Below are 27096 nucleotides of genomic sequence, written 5' to 3' on the forward strand. Positions count from 1 at the left end.
GTTTCTTCTGCCAGGAGCTGCTCCTTTTGGTGTCCACTCCTCTCTGAAATGCACTTCTGCAGTGGTCACAACTAAGGCTGTGGAAATGCCTACAGAGTTTCTCACCTGCATGTGTCAGAAGCAGCATATAAAGCAGAGAATGGTGTCTCTTCTTTTCCCATAGCAGTTTGTCATCTGTGAACCTATCAGCAGCCAGGTTCCTCATCTGAACCCACCCCTTTTGCTCTGTGCTGCCTCGGGGGCAATTGCTTTCAGAATGCCTCTGTCACCCTCATGCTCCATGGTTGTCTGCTTAACCAGACTCAAGGCTTGGCCATTGCCCCTTCAACTTGATGCCCTTGCTGTCACTATAAGATGATGTAGAGGGAAAGATGTTTTTTATCACTGCAGTGATTCTCAGGCAGCAGGTTCTTCTGGTGGTGACAAACTACTTCATGCTCTCCAGGAGGCTAATGCCTGAAGAATTTGTTGAATAGCTGTGTTATAACTGCAGCCCTAATAAGATGTAATTGCAGACAAATGTGTGTACAAGTTGGTGGCTGACACTGGTTTTGTGCATGCATAATGTCCTCGTCTGTGTTCTTTGGGTGGCTGTTGCAGTCTGGTCTTGCTGTAGTGTGGCAGTATTGAGAGGTTTTATGATGCTCTAAAAGCAGGATAGCTCCACTCTTCTAGCTGTGCTGTAAAAGGTGTGGTTGTGATGTTGTAGCTTGCTGTGCACACATTATCAAAGGTGCTACGTGCCTTACCATGTGAATTTTTGTTCTGTAGCAGTGTGCAGCACACTTGGTGTGTTTCTCCTCATTTATGCAGTAGACAGCACCTGAGTTCCTCCAAAGCTCCTGTTTCAGGAGAAGATCCTGGGTCTGATTCATTGACTGCCCATGTTTTGGCATCTGGTGTTGGCTGTTTGCATATGGTGTGAGTTTGTCTAGTCAGCAGAAGACCACTGACCCTGTAAGGCTTTAGGACATCTCCTTCGCCACAACTACCCATGAGAATGTGGCCATGAAGGTGAAAGGGATCCTTACTCAGGGCAGCATCTGCACAAAGGCTGGTGTTTACCTTCTCTTCCAGGGGCAGTGCAAGGAGGCAGAGGTTCCTGCAGAGCTTCGTGCGGGCCCCAATGTCCCTAAATGTTTAACTTCATGCTGGATGTTGCCCACTGATGTGTGTGTGGTGTGGTCCTCCTTATCTGTGTGTGCTACACTGAGCATGCTGCTTGTGGAGCCCCTCAGCACACAATGTAGCTTGTCACATCACAACCAGTGTTCAATCACTTGCCTCAGGGTTACTCCTTCTCCTCACTGAAGGCAACTTTTCTGCTTATTTTAATTACAAGTCTTTCTTTGTTCTAGTTTAAATGCTGTTGGGGTTTTTTGTGGTTTGGTTTGGATTTTTTTCCCTTCCCCTCCCCCCCCCCTAAATTGACAGTCTTGCAGCACACTGTTGGGGGGACACTGATTAAACAAAATATTTAGTTTGCTTATCTAAGTGCTTTGTTTAGAGAAACATTGTAATGCATCCAAAATAGGTCAAATGATCTGCAGACCCTAGCTGTGCCAGCTTGTACATAATGAGAGCATCTTACTTTGTATCTTTGTGTTTCTGGAGGAGTGGTTTTATTGTGTTTTCAATTGGATTATTTTCAAACGATTTCTTGCCTTTTGAGGAGCACATGCTCCAAAGCTCTGCAGTGTTTGACTTCAGTGTGTCTTCTAATGATGTGTTCTGACATACAGTCCCCTTGGCTTCTGTAAAGAGAGCTTCCTCAAGTGAATTACAAGAATCTCTTTTTTAGTAACAGTCTCTTTTCTGTTTCTTTGTCCTGGCCTACAAATATCACAAACTTTTCACTGGGGAAAAGACCCGAACAACCAAACAAAAACAACACAGTTTTCTGAGGGAGAGACCAGGCCTGTCAATTTTAAACCCACAGTAAATATTTCTGTGCATTATGTGGAAGGATCACTCCAGGAATTCAGGTTAGAAATGTCTGTGAAATGCAGGTGATCAGTGCTGACAAGCATCCACAGAGGATTTAGTAGGAGAAAGCAGCTTCAAGTGGTAGCATAGAAAAAAATCCACATGAAGTCTGAGGCAGCATTTTGATGAACAGAGCACATTCTTCCAGTGTAGAAACATTGTCTCAGCTGTTTGACAAAGAATTTCCAAGGGTCTGAGAGTAGAGACTTGTTCTCTTGCAGCTCATTTCTGAGACCTTATTTCATCTGAAGTCTAAAGACAGAACTCCACTTTCAGAGCGATGATTGCCATGCTGATAGCTGTCCTTGGGGATGTGGCGACAACTTAGAGATGCTGGAGGATGCACCTGAGCATAAATGAGAAGCATAGCTGCTGAAAGGGGTTTAGGAATTCAGTTAATCTGCTTGTGTTCTTCTCAATGTGATGGCATTGGTTTGTTGGGTTTTGTAAATTCCAGGGGACAATTTTTTTTCTATCAAGATCTGCAGGGTGTTGTAGGTACAAGATCTAAAACAAATGCAAATCGTAGCTGTGCATCTGTTCCCTTATAGCCTGAGGTGAAATCAAGACTTCACACCACCGTGCTGTTTGGAGTACAGTTTCTCTGTGGGCAACAGCATGCTCAGTTAAGGTGTACTAAGTAACTTTTTAGACACCCTTAAGTCATACCATTGTATTTGGGGACAAAATAAGAGGCAGGACTTTGAAATTTCCAGGCATTTGTTGAAGTACTAAAACTATGATGCATTTCTTAATTCTTCCCTCTTCTTTTTTTTTGCTCTTGGATACTTAAATATTGCTACCTCTGCCTCCCTGCAAAGGATGAGATGGCAAAACTTTATCTGTTAGATGGTGGTCTTCAAATTCCTTTGTGTTAAAGGGAATTAATGTGGCTAAAGGCTGCCTTACAAAGCTGCTTTGCTCCCCAAAGAAGGGTTATGCACATCACCTATTTGCCTCCAGTTCTGCTAGGGAGAACTGATTTTCTTTCCTGCAGAAGAATGATAAGATTTGGTTACTTCCTGAGTCTAAATTAGGGGACCCTGTTGCCTAAACCTTGTTAGCAAGGTGAGACTTGGAGGTGAGACTTGAAGCATTTGCGTCTTCCTCTGCTCAACCTGTTTTGAGGAGTCTTCAGATTGTTCTTCCTTGTATGCTGCTGGTAGGGACCAGGTGGAAAATAATAAAGCCTCTGTGCTTATCTGTGGTCGGCACTGACTGGAAGGGAAGGCTTATCTCTCATCCCCATGTGTCCTAGAGGAAGCCAGGCTGAAGCAGTGAATCCCAGTTCTTAACAGCAGGAAAACCCAGAATTTGACTTAAAGGGCATGATTGATTGGAGAAAACAAACCAAAAAAAGAGACAGCAAATAATTGAGATTGATGTTGTTACCCACTGTCCCACACCACATCCTGGTCTCCAAACTGGTGACACATGGGTTTGATGGGTGGACCAGAAGATGGATAAAGAACTGGCTCAATGGCCGCACCCAAAGAGTGGCTGTCAATGGCTCCATGTCCCAGTGGAGGCCAGGGACAAGTGGAGTCCCTCAGGGCTCAGTCCTGGGACCAGGCTTGTTCAACATCTTTGTTGGTGACATGGACAGAGGCATTGAGTGCACCCTCAGCAGGTTTGCTGATGACACCAAGCTGTGAGGTGCAGCAGACAGCTGGAGGGAAGGGATTCATCCAGAGGGACCTGGACAGGCTGGAGAGGTGGGCACAAGCCAACCTCAGGAGGTTCAACAAGACCAAGGGCAGGGTCCTGCATCTGGGTCGAGGCAATCCCAAGCACAAATCCAGGCTAGGCAGTGAGTGGCTGGAGAGCAGCCCTGAGGAGAGGGACTTGGGGGTGCTGGTGGACAAGAAGCTCAACATGAGCTGTCAATGTGCACTTGCAACCCAGAAAGCCAAGCAGAGCCTGGGCTGCATCAAGAGAAGTGTCGCCAGCAGGTCAAGGGAGGTGATTCTCCCCCTCTACTCAGCTCTGGTGAGACCCCACCTGGAGTACTGTGTCCAGTTCTGGAGCCCCTATTACAGGAGGGATATGGACATGCTGGAACGGGCACAGTGGTCATGTTAGAAACAGTTGAACTGAAGTTACTAGAATATTCCTAGTTTCCAGCAGTCCTGGAGGCATGGAAAGTGTTTTCTGCCTTGGGTTTCCTGCATGCCAGGATGTCCTTTCTCCAGCTGTCATTCTCAGAGAAGCCACCTTCTCTTTGCCATCCTGTCTCTTTGAATTGAATTCTCTGTCACCAGCTCTTCTACTCTTCTTTTTCTTCTCAGTTTACATATTTGTTCCTACCCTTGCAGACAGAAGGCTACCTAAATTAAGCTTGAGTCCTCCAGATTTGCAGCTCTAGCTGTCTCAGTGCAAAGCCATTTCCCTGTGAGTTAGTTTTATCCTTTGTGGTGGAATTTTGATACAATTCTTACATTACCAGGATGATTCATTAACTACTGCCAGGAGAGGCATTAACCCACATGCACATGTAATCTATTACACAGCTGACATTAAATGTGTTTCTCATGTAAGGGGAAAAGGTTTCAGTTCTTCTAATACAGGAAAAATCCCTATAGCTGGGAATTGCTGACCCTTTAGATGGAATACTGAGGGAGCATTCAGAAATTACTTAGATTGTTTGCTTGTGCAGAAAGAAGTTGTTTGATGGGGTTTTGCTTAAAGCAACTGTTCTTTTAGAGCTTCTACTTCAAGCCTTCACTATTTTCTTCCATTTCTTCTGGACAGTGCTGCAGGATATCTGTGCTCCATTTCTTGCAAGTGTTGACATCCCAAGAAATCCCATTGCTTTTTCCATCAGCTCTTTGCATCTGAATGAGAGCTTTGCTCTGTAGAATCACTCTCATGGGCTCTGCTGTTGAAAGAATGGAAGAGTTTTGGCATTGGATGACATTGTGTAAGATGCTTTTGTATCCAGCATGAGAACAGAGAGAATGACTAGCACTGGGAACAGGGAGATAGGTTGGACTAGACCCGTTGTTGTGTTGCAAGTAGTTTACTACAGCTTCTTATTTGATATATTTAGTGATTATCCTAGTTCTCAGTTACACATGGTGAAGCTACATGGGAACCCGTTACCATTTAAAGAAAATAAGCAGGAGGGGCTTCTCCTAAGTGCTTCCCTCCTTCATTTATATTGAAGTCAACAGCAATGGGCAGTGGAGAGGGAGAGATTAGAATACCCAACAGTCAAATGGGGAATAGCTCCTGCCATGAAGGCTTCTATTCATGGCTTGTTTTCTTCCCCTTCCCTTAAATGTATGTTTTATACAGAGTGTTTGGACCTATTAGTTGAGCTGGTTTTGGTAGGTTTGAAGTGGGAATGTGGTGTTTTGAGGCTAGGGACTAAACCACATAACTAGCTGAGCTGACTGCATGGTGCCTAAAGCTTCCTGGCACATGATGCAGCCTTGGCCTCCCCTTGTTTGGAGGCCTCCAGATGTGGAGGGCTGTGTACGTAACCCATGTTTCTGCATTCAGCAGATCACTCATGAGTGGACAGCATGCCATAGGAAAAGGATTGTTAACAGCATTTGAAGGAGGTGAAATATTTTTGCTAGATGTGTCCTCTACAGACTTTCTTTCCAAGCCGCATAGGGCAGCCTGCTCTGTTGTAGCCTGGGTATGGTGGCATCAGTACAGCTTTAGGATGTGGCATTCTTCTGGTGTTACAAAGCTGCTTGAGACAGTGAAATGGCAGTGTTCAGACACAAACCTTTCCAGCCTTCACTTCTTTACAGATCTTTTGTCCAAGCAAGAGAAGTCTGAGGCCCTTGGAGGATACCAGGCAAGAAGCAGCTTTGCATTCTGTTCAGAGAGAAGCAATGGGGAGAGGCAAGTCTCACCTGCCTAGAGGGCACATTAGGGAGAAAAGAGCCCTACTGGGGGAGAGGGACATCTTAGTTCTTGGACTGCTCATGTGCCTGAAAGGTGAATTGGATAAGAAATTGTATGTCCAGGGGGAGGCTCATTTTGCAGTATGACCATTCCAAGTTTTTGATAAGAGGTGGGTTGTCAACACCCATCTTTTGAATGCAAGAGCTTCCTTAGTACCTGCCAGCGCACATCTCTCCTCATTCCCCACTCTAAGGCACAACACAGTGGTCCGTGTTCCTGTGTGCCAGCAGTGTCTGCTGGCTGCTTACCTGTGCCTGTGAAAGATAGCATTGATCAGTAATGTCCTTATGAGGCTAGTAAATGGCAGGCCAAAATGTGATGGGCTCTGATTAAACACTGATTGCACTTATGCCATTTGCCCTGGTGTGGAGGAGGAGGACCTAAGCTCCTGTGTTTAAGGGGCACTCTGGGTTAAGTAGTTTGGGCACTGCTAGTAGCTATAGAGTTAATGCTCTTGTCTGACTCCCTGTTGCAGTGACTGCTTTTCCCTGCTCCTCAGAGGGGGTTCATCCATAGTGTGTGCATGCTGGGCTGTTTTGCTTCTGTTACCTACTGTCTGTGCCATCCGCTAACACCTTCTCTGGGAGAAGTGCCAGCCTCACAGAGAGAGTCCCCTCTGAGGGTGGCTGATAGCCAGTAATCCCTTTGGAAAACTGTGCTGCTGTGAGGCTGCTGTGCTGCTGTGAGGCTGCTGTGCTGCTGTGAGGCTGCTGTGCTGCAGATCCTGCTGCTACTGAAGCCTGCATTTCACCCTTGGCTTTCTGCCAAGTCCCATGGGGAACCTGGTTTCCAAGAAGCAGTTAGAGCACAGGAATAGTGGCTGCTCTTTGCTAGGGACCTGTCAGGCAGTGCTCTTCGCTTCCTATGGGAGAGAGGCAGTCATGGAAGGAGGCTCACATGTTAGGCTCAAATGCTCATAACCAAAGCACAAAGCAGTGGGAGTACTTGGTGGTGTTTGGTTAAAATAGTCCTTGGTGTGAACATTCCAAGCCCTGAGACTCTGACTGTCTCCTGTCCTGTGACCCCTCGTGCCTCTCTGAGGCAGAACAGCTGGCATACATGACTTCAATTTCAGGTTCAGTTTAAGATTAAATCTCCAGGCTTTGGAAATAGGGACCTGTCAGTAGCTAGGTCCTGTAGTGACTAGCAGAGAACAAAGATAAGTGACTAGGTTGAGTAACCAAGACCCTTGGTTTGCATCCAGCTGAAGTGATGTCCAGGCCATCATATTGCTTTTTTTAAAAATTTTTTCCCTTTCTTATTCCCCTCCCGTTTGACATCATCAGATGCTAACCATAGAGCAGAAACTGCACCTAACCTTGCAGTGGGGTTGGACAGAGTGTGGCTCATCGGCTTCTCTTGAAGAGAGGCACACTTATGAAAGGCAAGGGACAACATCTACTTGACATAAACCTGAGTACCTTATGTTGAGTTTACACAGGGAGTTCTCATCTTGCTTGCTGAATTCAGCCTTCAGCTTGATGAAACTTTGTGGTAGGATTCATTAATACACATGGATCACCAGTGCGTGTGCTTAGGAGACTTCCCATTTTATCTTGGCTGTTCCATTCAGGAGTGATGTGCAGAAGGAATGAGTTATGCTTGGTTTATTTCTCTTCTCCTCTCATTCCCATCTGTTAGAAACAAACCCATAAATAAAAATGAGGCTACTCCATCAGTTTTCTTCTCTAGCAGGCTGCTATTAAAAGACAGCTTGCCCTTTCTAAAATGCTCAGTTGGTACTGAGCTCCAGTCAGTTTTATTTTAGGAAAGAACCAGCATGCTTCACTTCCTGCAGCTCCTTCTGTGTCTAGCCACTTGCGGTCCACAAGCCCTCTGTTGCTGATGTGAAACTAACAACTTAAACGGTTGTGATTATTAAGAGGAAGAAAGTGCCTGAGGACATTTGTCATCTCTTTTGTGTGAAGTTTCTTCCACTACTGTTTGATGCCGTTCTCTCCATCATCTTTGACACCTGCTGGTTTGTAGTCCACACTTTGTTGATTGAAAGCTTCTTGGCCAAGGATCTAGGCTAAAATTTGCTCAAATAGCTTGAGTGTAAGTCTTCCTTTCATTAATTACTTGGGCTTATGAAGTACCAGTGTGGTTCCAAAAATTCAGCCCTGTGTCCTGTACCAGTAATCACCTTTTATTTCACCTTCCCAAGTAGCTTCCTTCTTTTCTTTTTTAAAGGCTTTTGGGTTTAGGAAGAGAAATGAGTGCTTGGGACAGAAAAGGAATCTCTTGAAGGTGGTGGTTGTTTTATGGTAGTGATGTTCTGAACAAGACTTCTATACAGGCTGGGAGAGGATGAAATTGAGAGCAACCCTGAAGAAAAGGACTTGGGGTGCTGGTGGGTGAGAAGCTAGACATGAAACAACAGTGTGAGCTTGCAGCCCAGAAGGCCAATGGCATCAAAAGCAGCATGGCCAGAGATGGAGAGAGATGATTCTGCCATTCTGCTCTGCTCTGGTAAGACCTCACTTGGATTGCTGCATCTAGCTCTGAAGCCCTCAACATAGGAAGGACATGGACCTGATGGATTGGGTCCAGAGAAGGGCCACAGAAATGATCAGGGGGCTGAAGCACCCCTGTTATGAGGAAAGGCTGAGGGAGCTGAGGTTGTTCAGCCTGGAGAAGATAAGGCTCCAGGGAGACCTTAGAGCAGCCTTCCAGTACCTGAAGGGGACTAGAAGAAGGCTGCAGAGGGACTGTTTGCAAAGGCCTGCAGTGACAGGACAAGGGGCAATGGTTTGAAATTAGAGAAGAGCAGATTTAGATTGGATGTTAGGAACAAGTTCTTTGGCATGAGGGTGCTGGGACACTGGAGCAGGTTGCCTAGGGAGATCGCTGAGGCCCCATCCTTGGAGATATTCAAGGACAGGCTGGACAAGGCTCTGAGCAACCTGATGTAGTGGAGGATGTCCCTGCTGACTGCAGGGGGCTTGGACTAGATGACCTTTGGAGGTTCCCTCCAACCCAAACCATTCTGTGATTCTATGATTTGGTTATTTTGTGTCTGTCTTCTGTTCTGGCCCAGCCCTACTCTTGGTGCAGGAACCAGCTTTCCACTTTGTTCGGCACATCAGATATCTAGTCCCAGACAAGTCGTATTTCTGTCTTTCTCCTGTAGTAACATTGACAGGAATCTTGTCTAATCCCACTAATTCTTCCCTTATCTCAAACCTATCAAAGTGTGTGAGTCTGCCAGACAGTGCAGTTGTTGTTTAAAAACGCTGCTGAAAATCGAACTGAGGCCTTAATCCAGGAAACCCTTGTAGAGAACAGTCAGTGTGCTGCTGAACAGTGTCTGCTCTGTGCAGCTTGCAGGCCAAAACGTCACAACTTCTATTTCAGGGCTGTGGCTAATTGCTTGAAGCTTTTTAGGGCTGGACCAAGCATCAACACAAGCATGTCTTCCAAGTTTCTGTACAAGTCCTCGTAAAGCAGTATCTAAATTTAGTGCTGCTGTACAAGTGCTCCTTTATTTTTCCCCTGGTTGTGTTTTTACTTGCTGCTGGTCATACATTGGTCCTGTTTAAAGAGGGTTACGTTTTGCTCACTCAAAATATTTGGCTGCCTACAAACACAATCTGAAAGACAAGAGATTAAAATAAAAAAATAAATATGTGGCCTATAGAGGGAATGAAGATGTGAGCAAGCTGAGCTTTGGAGCAGCCAGCAGGCCACATCTGTGTTGCATGGAGGAGTGCAGCCATGCTCCTGGGTGTGTGCTCTGTTGCTGGCACACATTGCTATGTGTACAGTTTACTCCCTTCAGAGTAAGCTTCTGTGCCTGACACGTCTTTGTCCATTCCAAAATGATCTGGTCGAGTCACAAACCATGTCCTGGCTCTGCTCCCTCTGATGGGGGGAGCATAACTGAGGATTTCTGCTGTTGTCAAGTGATTGATCCCCTTCCAGTAAGCAGTTTATCCCATCTAAGACTTTTGTCTGCTTCCGGACGTGCCTCCGGACTGTGTAAGGAGTTTAGGTTGACGGTATCCCTAAATCAGTTGTGTGAGGGTAGGTGGGGTGAAAGCAGCTTTCAGTGCAGTGCAAATTGATGTCAATTTGTATTTCCCCACCTCTGTTAACTTTAACTGACCGTGGCCAAAGAATCATTTAGATCTCCATTCTTCCTAAGGTGGCTGGTCAAGACATGTATTTGTAACGCATCCAGGCACAAAGTTCTGTCTCTTGCCCCACGCAAAGGGCTTTGGAAAGCCTCGTGTCTGCAGCTTGAAGATTTTGGGCTTTGTCTTTGTACGTGGCCCTCCTTAAAGTTTTCTCTTAGCGGTTTGTGAATTTGTAGATTTTTTCAGTGTCAGTTCATGCAGAGCATGCAACAGCCAGGGGCTCCACAGCCGCCCTTCAGGTGCCAGTTGCAGGTGTTCAGGCTGCTTTGACTGAGGGCAGGATGCTTTGAAGCCCCCTGTTTGAATGCTACAGTGACCAAAGGGACAGGCAGCTTGGTGCTCCGGACACAGCGGGTATGGTTCTCTTCACCTGCCTGCTGGACCCACTGGGGCTGCCCAGGGCAGCAGCCATGGCAGGGCTGGTGGTGGCTGATCGGCCCTGCACCGCAGCCCCTGCTCCAGCGACTGCCCCTCACCTTCCTTTTTAATGCTTTGTTCTCTAGCAAAATGCTGCTTGTACAGGGGGAGGGAGGAGATCCCAAGCTGTTATCTGCGAAGTAGGTCTTAATTCTGGTGAATAATTGATTTATTTGTTCAGGCTTGAAATCAAAAGCAGACCCTAAGTACCAGTGTCGGAACACAGTGATTATCGCTCCTTCTGGAACTGCAGTGCTTCATCTTTAGGAATCGTCTGGCTCTTCGGGGAAAGGGATGCCACTGGAAAAGAAAGGAGAAAGTAACTCTAAAACCACTTGGAGCAAATGTTTGGTTTGCTGCAGTATTGTTTTTAAAATTGTCTTCCTTTGAAATGGCTCCTCTGGGGTAAACTTCTGGCTTCTGTTACACTCCAGACTAGCTGCTCAGACTTTCTTTACTTGTTTTTATTAAGCAGTGGAATTTGGGAAAGGAAGAGTTAACAGCAGCAACCATCATCACTGGCTGTGCCGGCTTCTGTCTGTGACTGTCTATGCTGCACTGCTTAATCTTTTCAAATCTTGCTCTGCTGTACAGACTGCTCAGTGGGAGGCTGCTGTGGATTCCTTGAGTTCAGCCTGCACTTTGGCACACCAAAATTCTGTTCCCAGGCAGTCTGAAACAACTGATGTTGTGCACACACACCAGGGGGATGGATGTACTTTGTATTTCCTGACACTTTGTGTCCGGAGTGTTTCCCTAAAAAGCTTTCTTCACCACTTGGGAAAAGTAAGGTCTTGTGCAGGGAGGTGGCATGAGGGGGGGGCACCTGCCCTGAAAGTTCGTTTTGTGACTTGCCTAGGAATGAGTGGTAACACTCCTTAGCTACACTTGCAGTGCAGCAACAGTGCAAAAGCTTCTCTAGAGCCTGCAGCACAGAGCTGTTTTCACAGATAAGCTTTGCTCTCTTCTTTTGCTGAGCTGTGTTACAGCTTCTCAGTGCCCTTGAAGTCTGTGTGTGTGGCAGTCACAGCTTCCTGCACAGGTAGCTGGGCTATGATCCTGTCTTTGCAATCCTGCCTTTGCAATCCTTCAAGTATTAGGGAGCCACAAGAGCTCAGTTCTTGGCCTTGGTGCAAAGTTAGTGTTTGAAAATACTTTGTGACTTGCTTGGCATGGGGACTTGGATCATTTGCATTGAGAGCTGCTGTCAGAGCAGGAGCTCTGCTTTGCATGTACAATTCTGGGTACAGAAGAGAGCTGTTGGGGGACACCCTCATCTACATAGGCTCTTGCATCTCCATTGGGACTGGTGTAGTCCTGTTTTCCTTTGGATGAAATTCATTGCCATTTCAGTGTTTCCCCTTGGCATGACTTCAAAATCACTTGTTTGCTCATTCATGCTGTGGGATGGGAAGGCTTAATGGGATGATGGTGTAACACATCTGCCTTACCAAAATAAGCTCCCTCTTATCCCATGTTTTAATGAAATCTGAACAGCAATAAATCACTCAGTGATGCTGAAGTGTAACCCAGCATTAGTGGTGTCTGCTGCAGTACACCATGTGCTCAGACTGAGAGGTCTTTCCTCTCATCTGCTTTCAGCTTCTCGGAGAGCTCTGACCAGCACTGCTATGCTGCTTGTTCTTGAATCCTCTTTTTCTAAGTGTATTCTTCACAGCCATAGTGATTAGAAGAGGACTTCCACTGTTATAGGCAGATTCTGCAGAAGCAGCATATGGTTTGAGAGAAGAAGCGGTGCTGTGGTGTCAGGTGAGAGCTTATTAGCTTAGAACAAACCTTGCAGTGGGACCCCAGCTACCTCCATCTTCTCTAGTAATTTCCAGGGACAAGAGATGGGCAGTAAGTGGTATTTGTTAATGCTGGTAGGGAGCTGTGTTCTACCTTCAGCATCTGTCATTAAAAAAAAGCTTCTATAACTAATTTGCCGTGGTTATGAATGGCACAAAACTGTTGGTTTCCCTTCTCCAGACAGAAGACAGGAAGACACTGAGCTTGGGCAGCAGCTGTGTTCAGAAAAGGTTTAGTGATGTAGGCAGAGCCATCTGCCTAGTAAGGCATTTAGCTGGGGTTGCTAGTTCTAGGCCAAGATGGTAAATCAATAGCTGATTTTTACAGTGTAACACATAAGATGTCAATGAGTAGATTTACAGTGTAAATAGGAAAGTGGTGCTGGCTTTATTGGCTTCCTGCTGTCCCTCCTGCACTAGTGAGAAAACAATATGAAAAAAAAAGCCAAAGCAGCTCATGCTGAAAGAGGCAGAAGATCTAGAAAGAGAGCAGTGTTCTTATCAGACACATTTCCTGTTTTTTTATTTTGGTTTGGTTTGGTTTGGTTTTTTTAATAGGCTTTAATACCCGCTGTGGCCCAGGGCTGGTCCTCCCTTCCCTTCCCAAAAAAATGTCAGCTCAGTGAAACTCCTGTTTGAACAGGCACTTTCCTTTCTGCGTGGCAGGACTTTTGGTGTGCTCTAGTCAAATACAGGAAATGGAATATATACATTGTGGGGGTTTTGTTAGCAGATTGTGCTGTGGCAATTGGGCCATTTTTTTTCTAGCAATTTTCTGATCTCTCCCACTTCTCTGGAGCCAAACCTGTTTGAAGTAGCTGCAAAACTCCCAGACAACTGTGAAGAACAAAATAGTAAATAGTGTGCTGCTTGTGGTTGGAATTTTCATCCATTCACCTGACAAATGCTAGATCCACCCTAGGTGTGAGAGAAGCAGCCCTCCTGATGCACTCAGTACATGCAGTTTCCTTTCAGGCTTTGTCACTGGAGTTGTTTTTAGAAATGAAATGAAGGCTGCGGTTTGAGCACAGCAGGAGTGCTGACCTGAGCAGTCACATTTGCTCCAGCCTACCTCTGTGCCGTTATGCTGATGCATTGTGTGGAGATGATAAGTGAAATAGAATAGGGAGCAGCTCTGGATTATAAAAAAACACTCCTGCCTGTTATTTTTGTCTTAGTCAGCTCCTGCTGTGGTTTGCTGTGCTCCCTGCAACTATGTCTGTTATGGGACAGCAGCAGACATGGACAGGAACCTACAAAGAGGGTGGAAACTGCCTGAATCCTGCCTGCTCACATAGTGCAGCCTTTGATTTGTTGGGAAACAATCTGTTCTCTGGGTTCTTCTCCTTATAGCTCTGTATGGTTCACTGCTCTCTACTTGTTTTGTTTTGTTTTACCTTATCTTCTATGAAAACCCTCTCTCTGTTTCAGCTGCCTGGAACCTCTGATATAGTCAGTGCCAGACCTCTGGTGCCTTTGGTGCAAGGCCACATGTACTCATGAGTGGGTATTCCTGCCCATGGATTTTGATATTTGAAAAGGTCTTTAATTCTGAACAACCAGGCCTAAAATTGACTTTCTGCCTGTGAGACTTGCAGTGAATGAGAAGACCTAAACTTGGAGAAGGGTCCTGAGTAAGGAATGGGGAAAACTGGAGAAGTGTTCCAGTTTGCGCTGGGCTATACTTTGCCAAGAACATCCCAAGGCCTGATTGCCAGTGTGAACTGAACACAGAAACCTTTCCAGCCTGCCTGGGAAAACAAGAGGAGAGGAATCTAAGGATACAGACCCTGGATGAAAACAAACTGACTTGGCTGTCTACAAGGCATGAGTCTGAGAGGTATTGATTCTTTTATGGGGTGCTACATTGTGCCCTGTGACTTAGTGGTAATCACTTGGGAAAAATACTGGGGGGGTGGGGAAAAAAAGGAGAAAAAAGAAAAAAGGCAACAGGGATTTCTCTGATCTGGGCCCTGCCCTGTGCAGTGTGTTAAGTGTTCTGATGTTCTTCCTTTCCTGTATGGTGCTTGTGTAATTCAGGCCTGACCAGAATTTCTGTCTTTACCTGTTGGCAGCATGTTTGCAGCCAGTCATGCAGGGAACATCCCTCAGCCATGTACGCCTGTGTTTACTCACCCATGTCTAGGGCTCCAAGTGATGGAGATTAAATCTTTTACGTGCCTTGAAAGGCAGGCAGCAGCCAGCAGGACACAGGCATTGTCAGCCAGCAGAGAGAAATGTTCAGATCCTGTCTTCTGCAGTAACAAGGGAGAACTTTCTTCCCTGATGTGTTACTTAGAGTGTGCTTGTAGCACATCCTACAATTTAGAAGCTGATGTGGAGACACCCTGTATTTATTTGAAAGACCATATCTTCTAAACATGTAACGTATTTTCCTCTTAATCACAGCTGTTATCATCAGTTGGAGTCTTCTGTCTAGTTTGTGGTGTGCAATGGTTGTGCTTCCCTCCCAGTATTTCAGTTTGATTGAAACTGATCTGAGTGTCAGATGTCTTAGATAGGAATTTACACCTCTGCTGCTCTTCCCTTGCCGGCCTCTGTGGCATGCACTGTGTCAGAGCCTGGCTGAGTGTTAAGTGTGGATGACAGCTTGGTCTGCACTCCTTAGCATGTAGCACTCCATGGTTTCTAAGCCAGAGTTGTCTGAAGCAAAGATGAGCAGCAGGGAAATTGTGCTGGCTGGCAGAAGGGAAATCTTTGGAATTTGCATGCTGCAGTGCAGTCTTGTCTGGTAAAGATCACTCTCCTGGATAATCATGGTAGATTCCTGAATATTTTTCTCATGAGAATGACTCTCAGTAGCCCTAGTGAGCAGCTCTGTCCTCTGTGTCTTTCCTTCCTTGAACTAGAGAATGGTCTCAGTAGTCACGGAACTTGACTCTGTGTAGGTATTAGATCTGTGTGAATGTTAAATCTGTCCCTAGGAAAATGCCAATTGGAGCAAAATGCAACAGCATGCTGCTACAAATAGATCAGACCTGTCCTCTGGTCTCTGCATGAACCCTTCGTGGAATATATGGGCAGATTAAAGGACTCTGCTCTCCTTTTTTGGACGTTGAATGATCTGAGTTTGACACACCTGAAAGATTAAAAGTGGACTGTTAATTCATCTCCTAAAGATTTAAGGGTGCTGTCTGCTGCAAGGATAAAGCTCATCCGTGGTAGAGACAAGTTTCTTGGAGGCTGGTTAATGTCTATGGCCTGAGATCCCTCGGGGGAGGGAGGGTGTGGAGAGCCACCAGCTGTCTTGCTGTTTCCATATGTAAGGCACATTGCTTTCTCCTCCTTCCATCTCAGGAATAAGAGAGACATACCAGTCTCTACATGCACACATACAGTGCACTCATGTGGACACAAACACAAACTTCAAAGACATGAAATTTGGTACAATTTGTATATGACAAATGCTTGTTTCTGCAGCCACCTAACATGCTACAGGAAGAAGCCCAGGTACAGTAGGAGAGGGGAAGAAGCAAACCTGAAATGGATACAGTGACTTCAGGAAAATCTGCTGAGGTTTTGGGTTCACAGAACTCCGTTTTTGGTTGCTGTATAAGCTGTAGTAGTCACACCACTGTCCAGCTGTGCATTTAGAAACCTCTTTTCCTGGGGTGCTGTTCCCCTTTGTCCTATTCCCTGAAGAGTGTTTTGCTGCAAGCTGCCAACAGACAGCACGCTTCCAAAGTGTGTTGTATGGCTGCCTACAAAGCTGCTTGGCTTTATATGCTGCTGGGTGCTTCCTGTGGGTGGGCTGCATTATGTATTTCCCTGGAATCCTACCTCTGCAGCCCATGATCCCAAGCACCTTGTTCAGCAGTGGTAAGCAAGATCATCTTCTGTGGCCTTTTTTCTTCTGTGTGATAGGGTCTTGTGGGAATCCATCAGGTAGCACTGATAGTTGGATTCTCTGAATGTGCATAATGGAGAGTTTGAGGCCATAGCAGCTTGGAGCCAGATTTTCTTCTTGCCTTTCTGTTTTAATGCTCCTCTAATACTAAAGAACAAATTTGCAAACTAATAGGATTTTTTATTGCTGAATGAATTAGGTTTGTATTGAGTGGGGGCTTCAAGTTTCCTTAAACACCTTTGCATGCAGATGTACTGTCTTTACAGAGACACAGGTACAGAGCATGAAGAGCATAGTTTGCTTTGAATCTGCTTAGCACCCTGGTGCAGCCTTTCCTGTAATCACTCTGAGAAGAACAAAGCCACAGGGATTTGATACAGTAAAACGTATATTTCTTTGTTCAGTTGTTTTTTTCCCTTCTGATGCTTAATCTTTATTCTGGGTCAGGCTCCTGCCATGGGTAGACAGCATAATTACTGTTCATGTTTCTCAGCTCTGTGCAAAAGTGTACCAAGTATGGAGTGCACTATTTCCTGGGGCTGGAGATGATGATTCAGAAGGTGTCAAGGAAATAAGCAAGATGTTTAGTTTTCCATGGTTTAACTCTTCTGGTGTTTTTTTTTAGAAAGTGCTGCTGTATTCCCTAGGCAACTGCATTCATAGCCCATCCACTCTGAGGTACTTCTGCAAGTGTTCAGCACTGGGCCCAAATCCCTTCTCCAAGTAGCAGAGCCAGCACTAGAAGAGAAATGCTCTGATTCTGTGTGATCTTCAGCAGGCAACCAGCAGCATGTGAAAACTGGAGCTAAGGGCAGTAAGGTGTGTTGGTAACAAAAGGTTACAAAAACCCAGGTGTTGCATTCTGGTACCTGGTCCCCAAACCACCCCTGTGTAAATCCCAGGAGGTGACTGATCTTCAGCCTAAAGGAAACTCCAGCAGTGTTTTCTGATGTGCTCTCTTTGGTTGCACTGCAGCCTTTCAAGCACACACAATCCTGAGCTGCCGTGCATGTATCCCTTCAGTTTGGGTTTCTGTGCCATGAACTAGATCAGAGAGATGATCCAGCTTAGAAGGAAATCATCAAAGATGTTTTCCTTTGAGCTGGCTGAGTTCTTTATCTGGACCAGAGGCATCTGTGGGGTTGCAGAACTAAGGGGATAAGAAGGGAAAGGGCTGTGCAGTGGTCTATGGCTTGGTGGAGGAAACCTTAAATCCTTATTGCTGCCAGACAACACATTGACAAATGATGGCATTGGAGCACACAGTCAGAGGGTGCAAACTGCCTCAGCTCCCTTCTGCTCTGCAGCTGCAGGAACGTTTCTGGAGTGAGTGTAGACATTACAGACTTGTGCTAGCCTTGGTGCCATTCACAATGAAGCCACAGTGATGTGGGGCTTTGGCAGGAGGTGCAGCTCCCTTCCCCTTCCAGGATTCTAGGTGTTTACTTAGGCAGGCAGGCCAAAGCTGCCGTGGCTTCACTGCTCTTTTAGCAGGATTAGCTGGAGCACAGCTAGCTTGGAAGCTTTTCTGCATGCTGCTGCTAAGCTTCTCAAGCAGCTATGGATGTTGTGATGCTGTGAAAGTATGGCACATGCATTTGAACCATTGTGTGGCCCTGCGTTAGACAGAGGTAATCTTTCTTTTTACTTAGAAGTTATTTTTCCCCCCCTTTCCTGCTTCCAAGTTAGATCTATGACTTGATTTCATATTCCCCAAGAATGAATGTGGCACCCAGCAGGAAGGGTGTAGGCAACAGGACAAGGGAGCAGTGTTCTAGGCTGTCTCTGAGTGCCAGTGCATTTCTGACTGGCTGTAAATTTGTTAGATTCTTCCTTGCCCTCCAGCCAGGTGAAATTTGAGGCAGAGAGTGAGAAGAGCAGTTTAGAAGAAGGGAGGAAAAGGAAAATAAAGAATAGAAATATTATATTTGAGAAAATCAAAAGAAAATGAACAGGGACAGGGATGAGAAAGGAAGTAAGAGGATGGAAACAGTGACTGAGGAGGGTGATGATGGAACAGACTCATAAAAGCTGGAGCAAAGCAAGGCCAGGGAGGCCATCGCTCTCAGAACCAAAGGTGAAAGTAAATGTTTGAGGGTTTTAGCAGAATGAGTGAGTTGATGCTGAGCCTTTGTAGCCCCAGGTAGTTCACTGCACCTGAAGCTCCCACTGGTGCAGAAGAGCAGCATGTCAAAGGTCCAGTGCTAGAAATAGCTACTCTCAAGTTCTGAGGGGGCTCATTTCTGTAAGACACAGCTGCTGCTCTTATCTGTGAGATGGAATCTCTTACAGATTACCCAAAAAGGAGGTGAAAGGGGGCCTGCTGGTGAGGTGAAGGAAGCATGACACACATGGCATAGTGTCCTCAGTCTCTCTCTCTGGTGCTCTCTCAGTGCAGCATATCTAGGTCCCTCATCCTTTTATGCCCATGCTTGTGCCTTAAGTGTCCCTTGCCAGCACTTGTCTGTTGTTCGTGTGTTTTGCCTTCCTCTGGCTTTGATGGCTCTCTTGCTGATCGCTTACTGGCTGCCCCTAAATGGAGAGTAAAAACCCTCTTAATGCTCACCCTACCTGAGACCCTGGCCAAGAAACTGAATGATCTTGCTGTCTCCATTTGGCATCTACAACAGCAGCACTCAGAGCAGCTGGCAGTGTCTGAGCAGGTGAGCTCCTGGCTTTAGTCTTTTTGCTCCCAGGTAGAGCCTGAGCAGCCCATGCTGTGCTGGGTTTAGGAGATCTGACTAACCCAGTTTCCCTAGCAACAGTGCTCTCTAATCACGGACACAGATCTGCCTCGCATGGTGTCTCTGGCTACAGCAGTGCTGTGCTTCTGGTGGGAAACATGGTGAAACAAAAGCAAGAAGGTCCTCCTGCCCTGCAGATAATGAACATCGCCATAGGTGGATTTTGGTGCTGTATGCAGTAATAACAGAAAGAAGAGGGATTATAACTGCTTCTAAGCTCTTTAATGTGTGAAGGATCCCTAGAGGATACAGAAATAAAGTTTTAAATTCTGTGTGAAGCTTTCTACAACCAGATCTCCTGACAGTCTTTGACAGTGATAGTTTGTTCCTTCTTGAGATTATTTTCTTTTTTTGTGATTCAAAGACAGACAGACTTGTTGCAAAGCTAGGAATGAATCTCCTCTTCAGAGCTCACGTCCTCCACCTGCCCTTTCCTTCAGTTTCAGATAAAGGTTTCCCTGTGCAGTAGGAAGGAGAAGGTGCTGTGGAAGGTAGAAGTGTGAAGCCTGCTTTTTGGCAGGAGAGAGTGAGGAAAGTGAAAGCTCTGTGATTCACTGCAAGCCTTTCTGCTAATATATTGCAGTCTGTGTTCACTCCCTCATTGTGCAGCAAAATGTAAATTTTAAAAACAAGCATTGGGGGTGAAAGAAATATTCCTGCTTTAGCTTCTACACAGCAATATGGTCCTGTTTCTGCATGTGTGCAGGAGAAACTGCTTTGGATAGGAGTGGTTTGAACAAACCTTTGAAGGACAAAAGCTCACGATCAGAGGCATGAAGCCTACAGAAGCTTTGCTCAGTAATGCTGTTCCTCCTTGGGTGATGCCAAGGAATGGTAACGTTAAATTGCCAGTAATATCTTACAGGCTTCTTAGGTTGGAGAGTGCACAAAGGACAGCTGAATGGAAGACAGATGTGTGCACCGCTCCACTGAAGTTATACAGTGTTAGGGGCTTGTCTGGTTTAGTTTTCTTTAGTTTTAGTATGGCATAAATAGTGCAGAGATGGAGGGAGTCCCTCACCGTCCTTCCTGTTTAGAGCTCTGGTTTGTAGAGTCAAGCAAGCCCCTTAACCTTCTGGCTGAACAAGACCATCTTGTGTGTGAGAAGAGGATGTTTACTCTTCAGTGTTACCCCTCCTGTTTGAGTAGTGCAAGGTGCAGGCCATGCTGTCTTCTCCTCCACATTCTTTTAGCCAAAGAGCTTTAGGAAATTCCACCCTGAGATTTATTTGGCTTGTGGGTGTTCTAGACATTATCCGGCTTCGGGATACCTAAAAGTCTCTTTTGTGACTAAGCATCTCTATTTCAGCAACTCCCTTTCAAGCCTCTGTTTGCCAAATCAACTTAACAGGGTGACTTCTGAATGCTTGGGGAGTTCTGGAAACCTCAAACATTTAGTCCCTTCCAGAGAACACAGATCACCTTACCATAGTTTTTTTTTTTTTTCTCCCCTCCCATTCCTGTGCTCTTGCACAATCTAATGAGTCTTTGAGGAACTCTGAGAGCTTGAGAGCAAGGAGATGATGCCATAAGTGAGGAGGTGACCTAAAACTCATTGAGCTTGTTAAAATAATATTGCCATGGTCCTTCAGCAGCCCAACAGCCTCATACAGAGCTGTTGTTCTGCTGGGTGGTATTTGGCATCAGCTGAGACAGAGGCTCACTTCTACAGGGAGTTTATTGTTGGATTTTCAGTGTATTATTTGCCTAAATTCCCTAGACCAGCTCTCCCTCCTCAGTGAGCCACACAAAGTTCAAATCCTTTGCTGGAATGAGTCATGCTTTAGCTGAGTTTACCATGAGGGAGGAAAGTGGGCTTGAAAATGTTCCTCTTCTAGCCTGCCTTAGTGATGTGTAACAGGATTATTAGTATGCCTGGCAGCTGCTGCTGATTACCTTCACAGAATCTGGATATTTGTGAAAACAAGTCAAAAAATGGTTCTACTTGTGTTCAAGTGAGAATTTAACACATATTTTTAAATTTATAAGACAGAAAAGCTGTTAGTTTTGGTGGGGGGTTTTTTTGGTGGCTTTGTCTTCCATCAGTCTTGCCTGCTGCTGGAGAAGTGGCCCTAGCCTGGTTGGTTTTCACATTTGGGGGCAGAGTGTCATTTTGTGACTTGGAACTGAAAGAGGAGGAGAAACTCTGCCATTTTGTGTTCAGTGCCCTTGCATGGCTCTTCCTGGTACGCACAAGACGCTTGTGGGCACTGACAGGTGACAGTGCTTCACAGACCCAGGTAACTCCTATGTAAGGTTGTCCCCAGCTTCTCTCAGGGGCATCATCTGTCCTTGTTCTAGAAAACCGCTGGTGTTCTCCCACTGCATTTCTGAACCCAGACTGCAGGGCTTTCACAGAGCCTGCTAAAGGAGCTCTTCTGATGGTAATGCTTTTGAAGGAGAACTCGAAGGGAAGAGCTGTCAGTGGTGACTTTACCTTTTAGGACTTAGAACGAGTGAAGTGAAGGTTGGTGACAACCTGAGTTTAGTTCAGTTTACACCTGCACTGAATCTGTGTTTAACTACCACTGACTCTGGCTTTGCTGATAAGTGATGATAGCAGGTGGGAGGCAGGCAGTGCTGTGGCTCACCAGCCTGTCTCCCATCCAGCTTGACTCTGACCAGGCAGGTGTTTCTCCTGTGTTTTCCAGATGCTTCATTCAGTGGCACACCACCTAGCTATGCGTATGATGCCGACCGTGCTGAAGAGCAGAGGCGACATCATGATATGATGCCCTACATCGATGACTCGCCGTCCTCCTCACCTCAGCTCAGTTCCAAGAGCCGGGGCAGCCGGGACACTCTGTCTTCAGGGTCTCTGGAATCTACAAAATCAGTGAGTCCTTTCCTGCCTTTTTGGAGCCAGCAAGGCCTCCTAGCTTTGCAAGGTGTGGGCTGCTTTAACAGGGGCAAAGACAGGGACTGCCAGGCTTGGTGAACAGCTATTGGCTCTGCTGCCTTGACAGTAAAAATGTCTTTGTTTCACCTTGAATGTTTGACTTTCAACCTTTATTTCTCTTTATCCTTTTACTTCCTAGCTTGTAGAGCTCTTCAATCCCAAGTTGCTGTTTCTCTGAGTATCTTTGTAATTTCAAATTCCCAGTGTCCCCAGGTCATTCATAAAAATGCTTAGTAGCACAAAGACAACAGTCACTTCCTTCCTACTGTATAGCCAAGACAGTGTGGCCCAACAACCTTGAATTCCCACTCTGTCAATGGCACTCTGAAGTCTGTTAGTTGAGTGTTTAACATATGTGCTGGCTTTACATTGTTCTGTTCTTTTGGTTAAGATGTCATGGTAGAAGAAGATGGGTCTTCTACAGATAGCAGTGTACATGAAAATCAGCATCATCACCTTTATCAGACAGTTTTTGTCTTACCTTAACATGATTTCAAGAGTGTGACAAGTTCCACAACCTATTGCTACTTAGCATTCATTATATGCATCCTTCTATTGCTCTCTATTGGTTGATGCCTTACTTTTTCTAGGCTGAACCTTAAATAAGAAGCCTGCTTGAGACAGCATTCTGGTTCTTCTCTTATTTATAAAAATACATTGTCAAGATCTCTTACAGCATGATCAAGTGCATATATTGTTGATGTTTGCTTAATTTTATTTGACTGAAATAGGGAGTCTAGATGGCTGCTTATGCTTTAGTTAATTAATTCTAAGATGTTTTTTTATCTCTCATCCTGAGAGTTCTTGTGATATGCAAGAGGCTTTTGGATGAGAAAATGATAATTAATAAGTTCAAAGTTGGGGGTGCTGGTGGAGGAGAAGCTCAACATGAGCTCTCAGTGCACACTTGCAGCCCAGAAAGCCAACCAGATCCTGGGCTGCATCAGGAGAAGTGTGGCCAGCAGGTCAAGGGAGGTGATTCTTCCTCTCTACTCGGCTTTGGTGAAACCCCACCTGGAGTACTGTGTCCAGTTCTGGAGCCCCTATTACAGGAGGGATCTGGACGTGCTGGAAGGTGTCCAGAGAAGGGCCACCAGGATGATCAGAGGGCTGGAGCACCTCTCCTATGAGGAGAGACTGAAAGAGTTGGGGCTGTTCAGTCTGGAGAAGAGAAGGCTCCAAGGTGACCTTATTGTGGCCTTCCAGTATCTGCAGGGGGCCTACAAGAAAGCTGGGGAGGGACTTTTTAGGCTATCAGGTAGTGATAGGACTGGGGGGAACGGAATGAAGCTGGAAGTGGGGAGATTCAGGCTGGACATGAGGAAGAAGTTCTTCACCATGAGAGTGGTGAGAGCCTGGAATGGGTTGTCCAGGGAGGTGGTTGAGGTCCCATCCCTGGAGGTGTTTAAGGCCAGGCTGGATGAAGCTCTGGCCAGCCTGCTGTAGTGTGAGGTGTCCCTGCCCATGGCAGGGGGGTTGGAACTGGATGATCCTGTGGTCCCTTCCAACCCTGACTGATTCTATGATTCTATGAAGAGTTCCAAGCACATATTAATACTGGCTTGAGATATCCAGGTTATGTTTCTCAGGACTGAGGAAGAATGCTATGTGACTGCATATGGCTGAGACTTACCTTCAAAGAAGCAGTTCATAGAGCCTGTGGCTGGAGGCCTGAAAGAGGCACTGCCTCACATTTCATCTTGTTCTCTATTTGTTTGAATATTGCCTCATAAGCATTTAATGGTGGTTCATTTCCAGGTTACCTTAATAATGTCAGAAGGCTGCCTTTAAAAAAATATTTTTTAACATAAATGACTGCTTCCTTCTCTGTGCTACAAAAAGATGTTTTGTGGCTTCCAGTGGAAGAGGTGCCCAGATACGGACTAAGTTTTGATGGTAAAGCCCAAGGGCTTCAGCTGATCCTGCTTGTAATTATTCCACAACAGAAAATGCTACTCATGAGGGACAGTCCGAGACAAGGAGGAAGAGACACATTGTCAACCACACAGTGCAGGATCGAGCACATAAAATATATTGGAGAAGAAACACCAGGATGGATGAGGTCCTTCCTAGTGCCTGTTCTGCTAATCAGGTGTAGGGGAAACATTTGCATGTGTTTGTTTTTATAGTTATTTCCTTGCCCTTTTGACTTAGGTGCCTGCAATTGCTTCTGAAAACTTTAGATTCTCTTTATGACCAGTCTAGCAACCAACAACTAACTGCAGGTAACAACCTGACACATACCCTGTCTTGGACAAGATATTGAGGGTGTGAAGGCATTCAGAAGCTTGAAGTGACCATGGTTTTCCAGCCTTGCCTTTGAATCTTTCTGATACTTTCAGTTACACTCATGTCCTGTTTTCAGAGGGGCTCCTGCCCTGTTCAGTCTGTAGTGAAAGATGTTCCCTGAGTTCGGTGTTTTATCTCTCGAGTTGTGTGTATACCTTCACTACAGGACAAACAGGAGTACTCATTTCCTTTTGACTTGACAGTTGACTCCAAATACAGTTGGAATGCTACACAGGCCCTAATTATCCTTGCAAGGTTGCTGTGAGATAAGAGGATGGTATGTTCACTACCCACAGGTAATCAAGGCAGACAGAGTGCAGGAAAAGCATCTGCTAATTTTGGGTGCTTAATGTTAGCCACGCAATGTTCTGCAAAGCCAGGTTCTGACTTCTAATGCAATTTGCCTCACATTTGAACTGAAATCCCTTTAATTTAACTTGCAGCCAAGAATTAACACTCCAGGCAGGCACCCAGGGAATGGAAAACAGTGGAAACAATGATTGATTGATTGATTGATTGATTTAAAATAAATTTATTTCTAAGTAATATGCTTAGCATCACACAGACATATCAGCGTTCTGGAGTGATGTTTGTCTGCCTTAGCCATGAGACCAGCCTTCCTCTTGGAGCTTGGGTTATTGCTCTCTGGATATTGAGGGCATTTTGCTTTGATTTATTTTGTGGGCTTGCTCTAAACTTGTAATTTTCTGCCAAGTGTTTGACTAAGTCCTTCTATCTGCTTTTAGCAGCTATAACCTTTGTTGGATAGCACATCAGGGTTCCACCTGGGCTACCCAGCTACCATACAGACAGTACAGCCTGGCAAAAGCAGTGTCTCTTTCTAAAAGAATTAAGAGATACGTTCTGCACCTCTGGTGGAGGGGTTTCATGTTGTTTCTTCAGTGTGTAGGTTAAGCAGCTCCCAGCACCTCAAGTTCTGTGTTCCAGGAAATGAGGATTGGAACTGACTTCTGAAAGGTTTATTCTACACCTTGCTGTTTGGGATCTGTTTTCCAATCCCATCTACCATCTGCTGATTAGAAGACCCTGGCTGATCTGCCTCCAAACCGTCCCATTGCAGCCACCTCTTAAGATTCGTATTCTACTGTCTGTGTATCCACTTCGCAAACAGCTGTTGCTCTGAGGAGAGTAGCAAGAGGGACCCCAGCAGTTCTGTCTGTCACCCAGAGAGTACATAACCAGCATGGGTGTTTGTGGTGTGGATCTCAGTATCTCCTGAGTTGTCATTTTTGTGGTAAGGAGGCCTTAGCAAATATTTTTGCATTGAGCAAGCTGGGTTGTACCCCCTGGTCTGGCTTTTCCAGTATCTCGTGCTGAGCTGCTGACATGTCATGGCATGAAGCCAGGCTGCTGCCAAACTTAGGCTGTTGCTTTGAAGCAAACCTACAGGGGAAAGAGGAGAAAGGAGAAAGGTTCCACTAATGCTGAAGTTGTTTAGTTAACTTGAGAAGTGATTTCATTTTCCTGCAACTTGCTTTCTGCAACAGTTGAACTCCCCAATGCTGGCAATTTCAGAAGGTGTCAGACAGAGTTTGTAATAGATAGTGAAAATTCACTCACAGAAAATGTGTCTGTCTTCCCCCTCAGCTGGGAAGAGAAATGGAGGAGACACCTGAATAGAGTTAGCTTGCTACAGGATTCCTGGGACACAGGAAAGCATTGAGACAGCTGGGAAGTTGGTGACTGATCCCCTTTACTAGAGAAGAGTTAGTGCCAAAGAGTGTTGGAGTGGGTGGCTTGCAGCCTGGAGGCTAATAAGACAGGATGGGAAGTGTCAGTCATCATGCTCCCATTGCTGCTGCTCACGTGAGGAGAGATGACAGTGATGGGAAGAGGAGAAATAAGAAAGGCCTTTCAACATCTCACCAGCAAAGCCAGGCTCAAATATGCAGATCTGAGGGTGTAGAGCTCTGGAGGTGGGGTGCAGGGCAGCCAGTGGAAAGGCAAAGCTGGTTGAACCCCATCAGAAAATGAGGAGAGTCACTTTTCTAGAGTTTAGATGAGGTTTTTTCCCAAAATAGATCTCTCCAATTCTTATATCTATCACACCCAGGGAATGCTAAAGCTGAGCAGCCAGCTTCTGCTTTCTGTTCTGTTGCAGGGAAAATTGGCCCTTACTTGGACAGAATTTCTCTGCCCATTTCCACTGCACAGCCCATGGGTGGTGCAGCATTGGCAGATGGTGGTGGTCCTCAGACCAGATTCCTTTTGTTCTCAGTGTGTGCCAGCTATGTGAAAGTAGGGCTGTGGCAGAGCAGGTTGTGGGCTTTTTGTCTAGCTTGGTCCCAAGGAAGTCCAAAACTGCTGCCCTCTGAAGCTACAGCAATACATTGGATTACTTCTCTGCTTGGTAGTGCATTGCTAGCTTGTTCTTCCCTCTCCAGCACTTCCAAATCCTTCTCCCGTTGTCCCCTCAGTATTTGGTTTTTTTGGTTTGTTTGACTGTCATTTTCCCCTCACCACCCCCAACAGATGCAACTTTTCCTTTTTGCTCTCCAGATCTTTGCTCCTTACGGGCTCTGCCTGGCTGTACCGCCCTTCCTGAGGAGAGCTGGCACACCAGTACTGATGTTATAAATAATGTTGGCTCCTCTTCTGCTCCTTCCCCTCCCTACACAGAGCACAATTGGCTTGGTTACAGAATTTGACCTGTTTAATACCATCCAAGACAATGAGACACCTCCAGCCTCTTTAGCAGAGCTTTCAAAGATATTTACACTTGGAAAATGGAAATGAGTGGTTTGGCATAGGCTGTCAGCTCCTCTATGAAATTCTGAGCCGTCCTTATGGGAAACCTCTGCTCTGAGCACATTCACTGCACAGCATCTGAACACACTGTACCAGAGGAAGGGCTGAGAGTTAAAGTGCCTTTCATACGCCCACTTGGAATCACTGATTCTCCTTTCAGAGCTGTCCTGGCAGCAGCTGCTTTGCAAAAACCTTATGTGTGTGGTTCCTAGGTTCTTAATTTGCATTTGTCTAATGTGCAAGAAAACAACTGTTG

At 45.7% G+C, this 27096-nt stretch overlaps 1 protein-coding gene across 2 annotated transcripts in view; it reads left to right on the forward strand.

The window, feature by feature from the left end:
• Positions 1–27096, forward strand: part of BCR (BCR activator of RhoGEF and GTPase) — a 91718-nt gene that overhangs the window by 26169 nt on the left and 38453 nt on the right. The window contains exon 2 of one of the 2 annotated variants that reach the window (XM_054392470.1): positions 21535–21719. In XM_054392470.1, coding sequence (XP_054248445.1) covers positions 21535–21719 — 185 coding nt within the window. Of the gene's footprint in view, positions 1–21534; positions 21720–27096 lie in introns of those variants that run through there. The other variant, XM_054392471.1, reaches the window with a different exon arrangement.

Source organism: Indicator indicator, chromosome 26 (assembly GCF_027791375.1).
Source record: "Indicator indicator isolate 239-I01 chromosome 26, UM_Iind_1.1, whole genome shotgun sequence".
NCBI classification, from domain to species: domain Eukaryota; kingdom Metazoa; phylum Chordata; class Aves; order Piciformes; family Indicatoridae; genus Indicator; species Indicator indicator.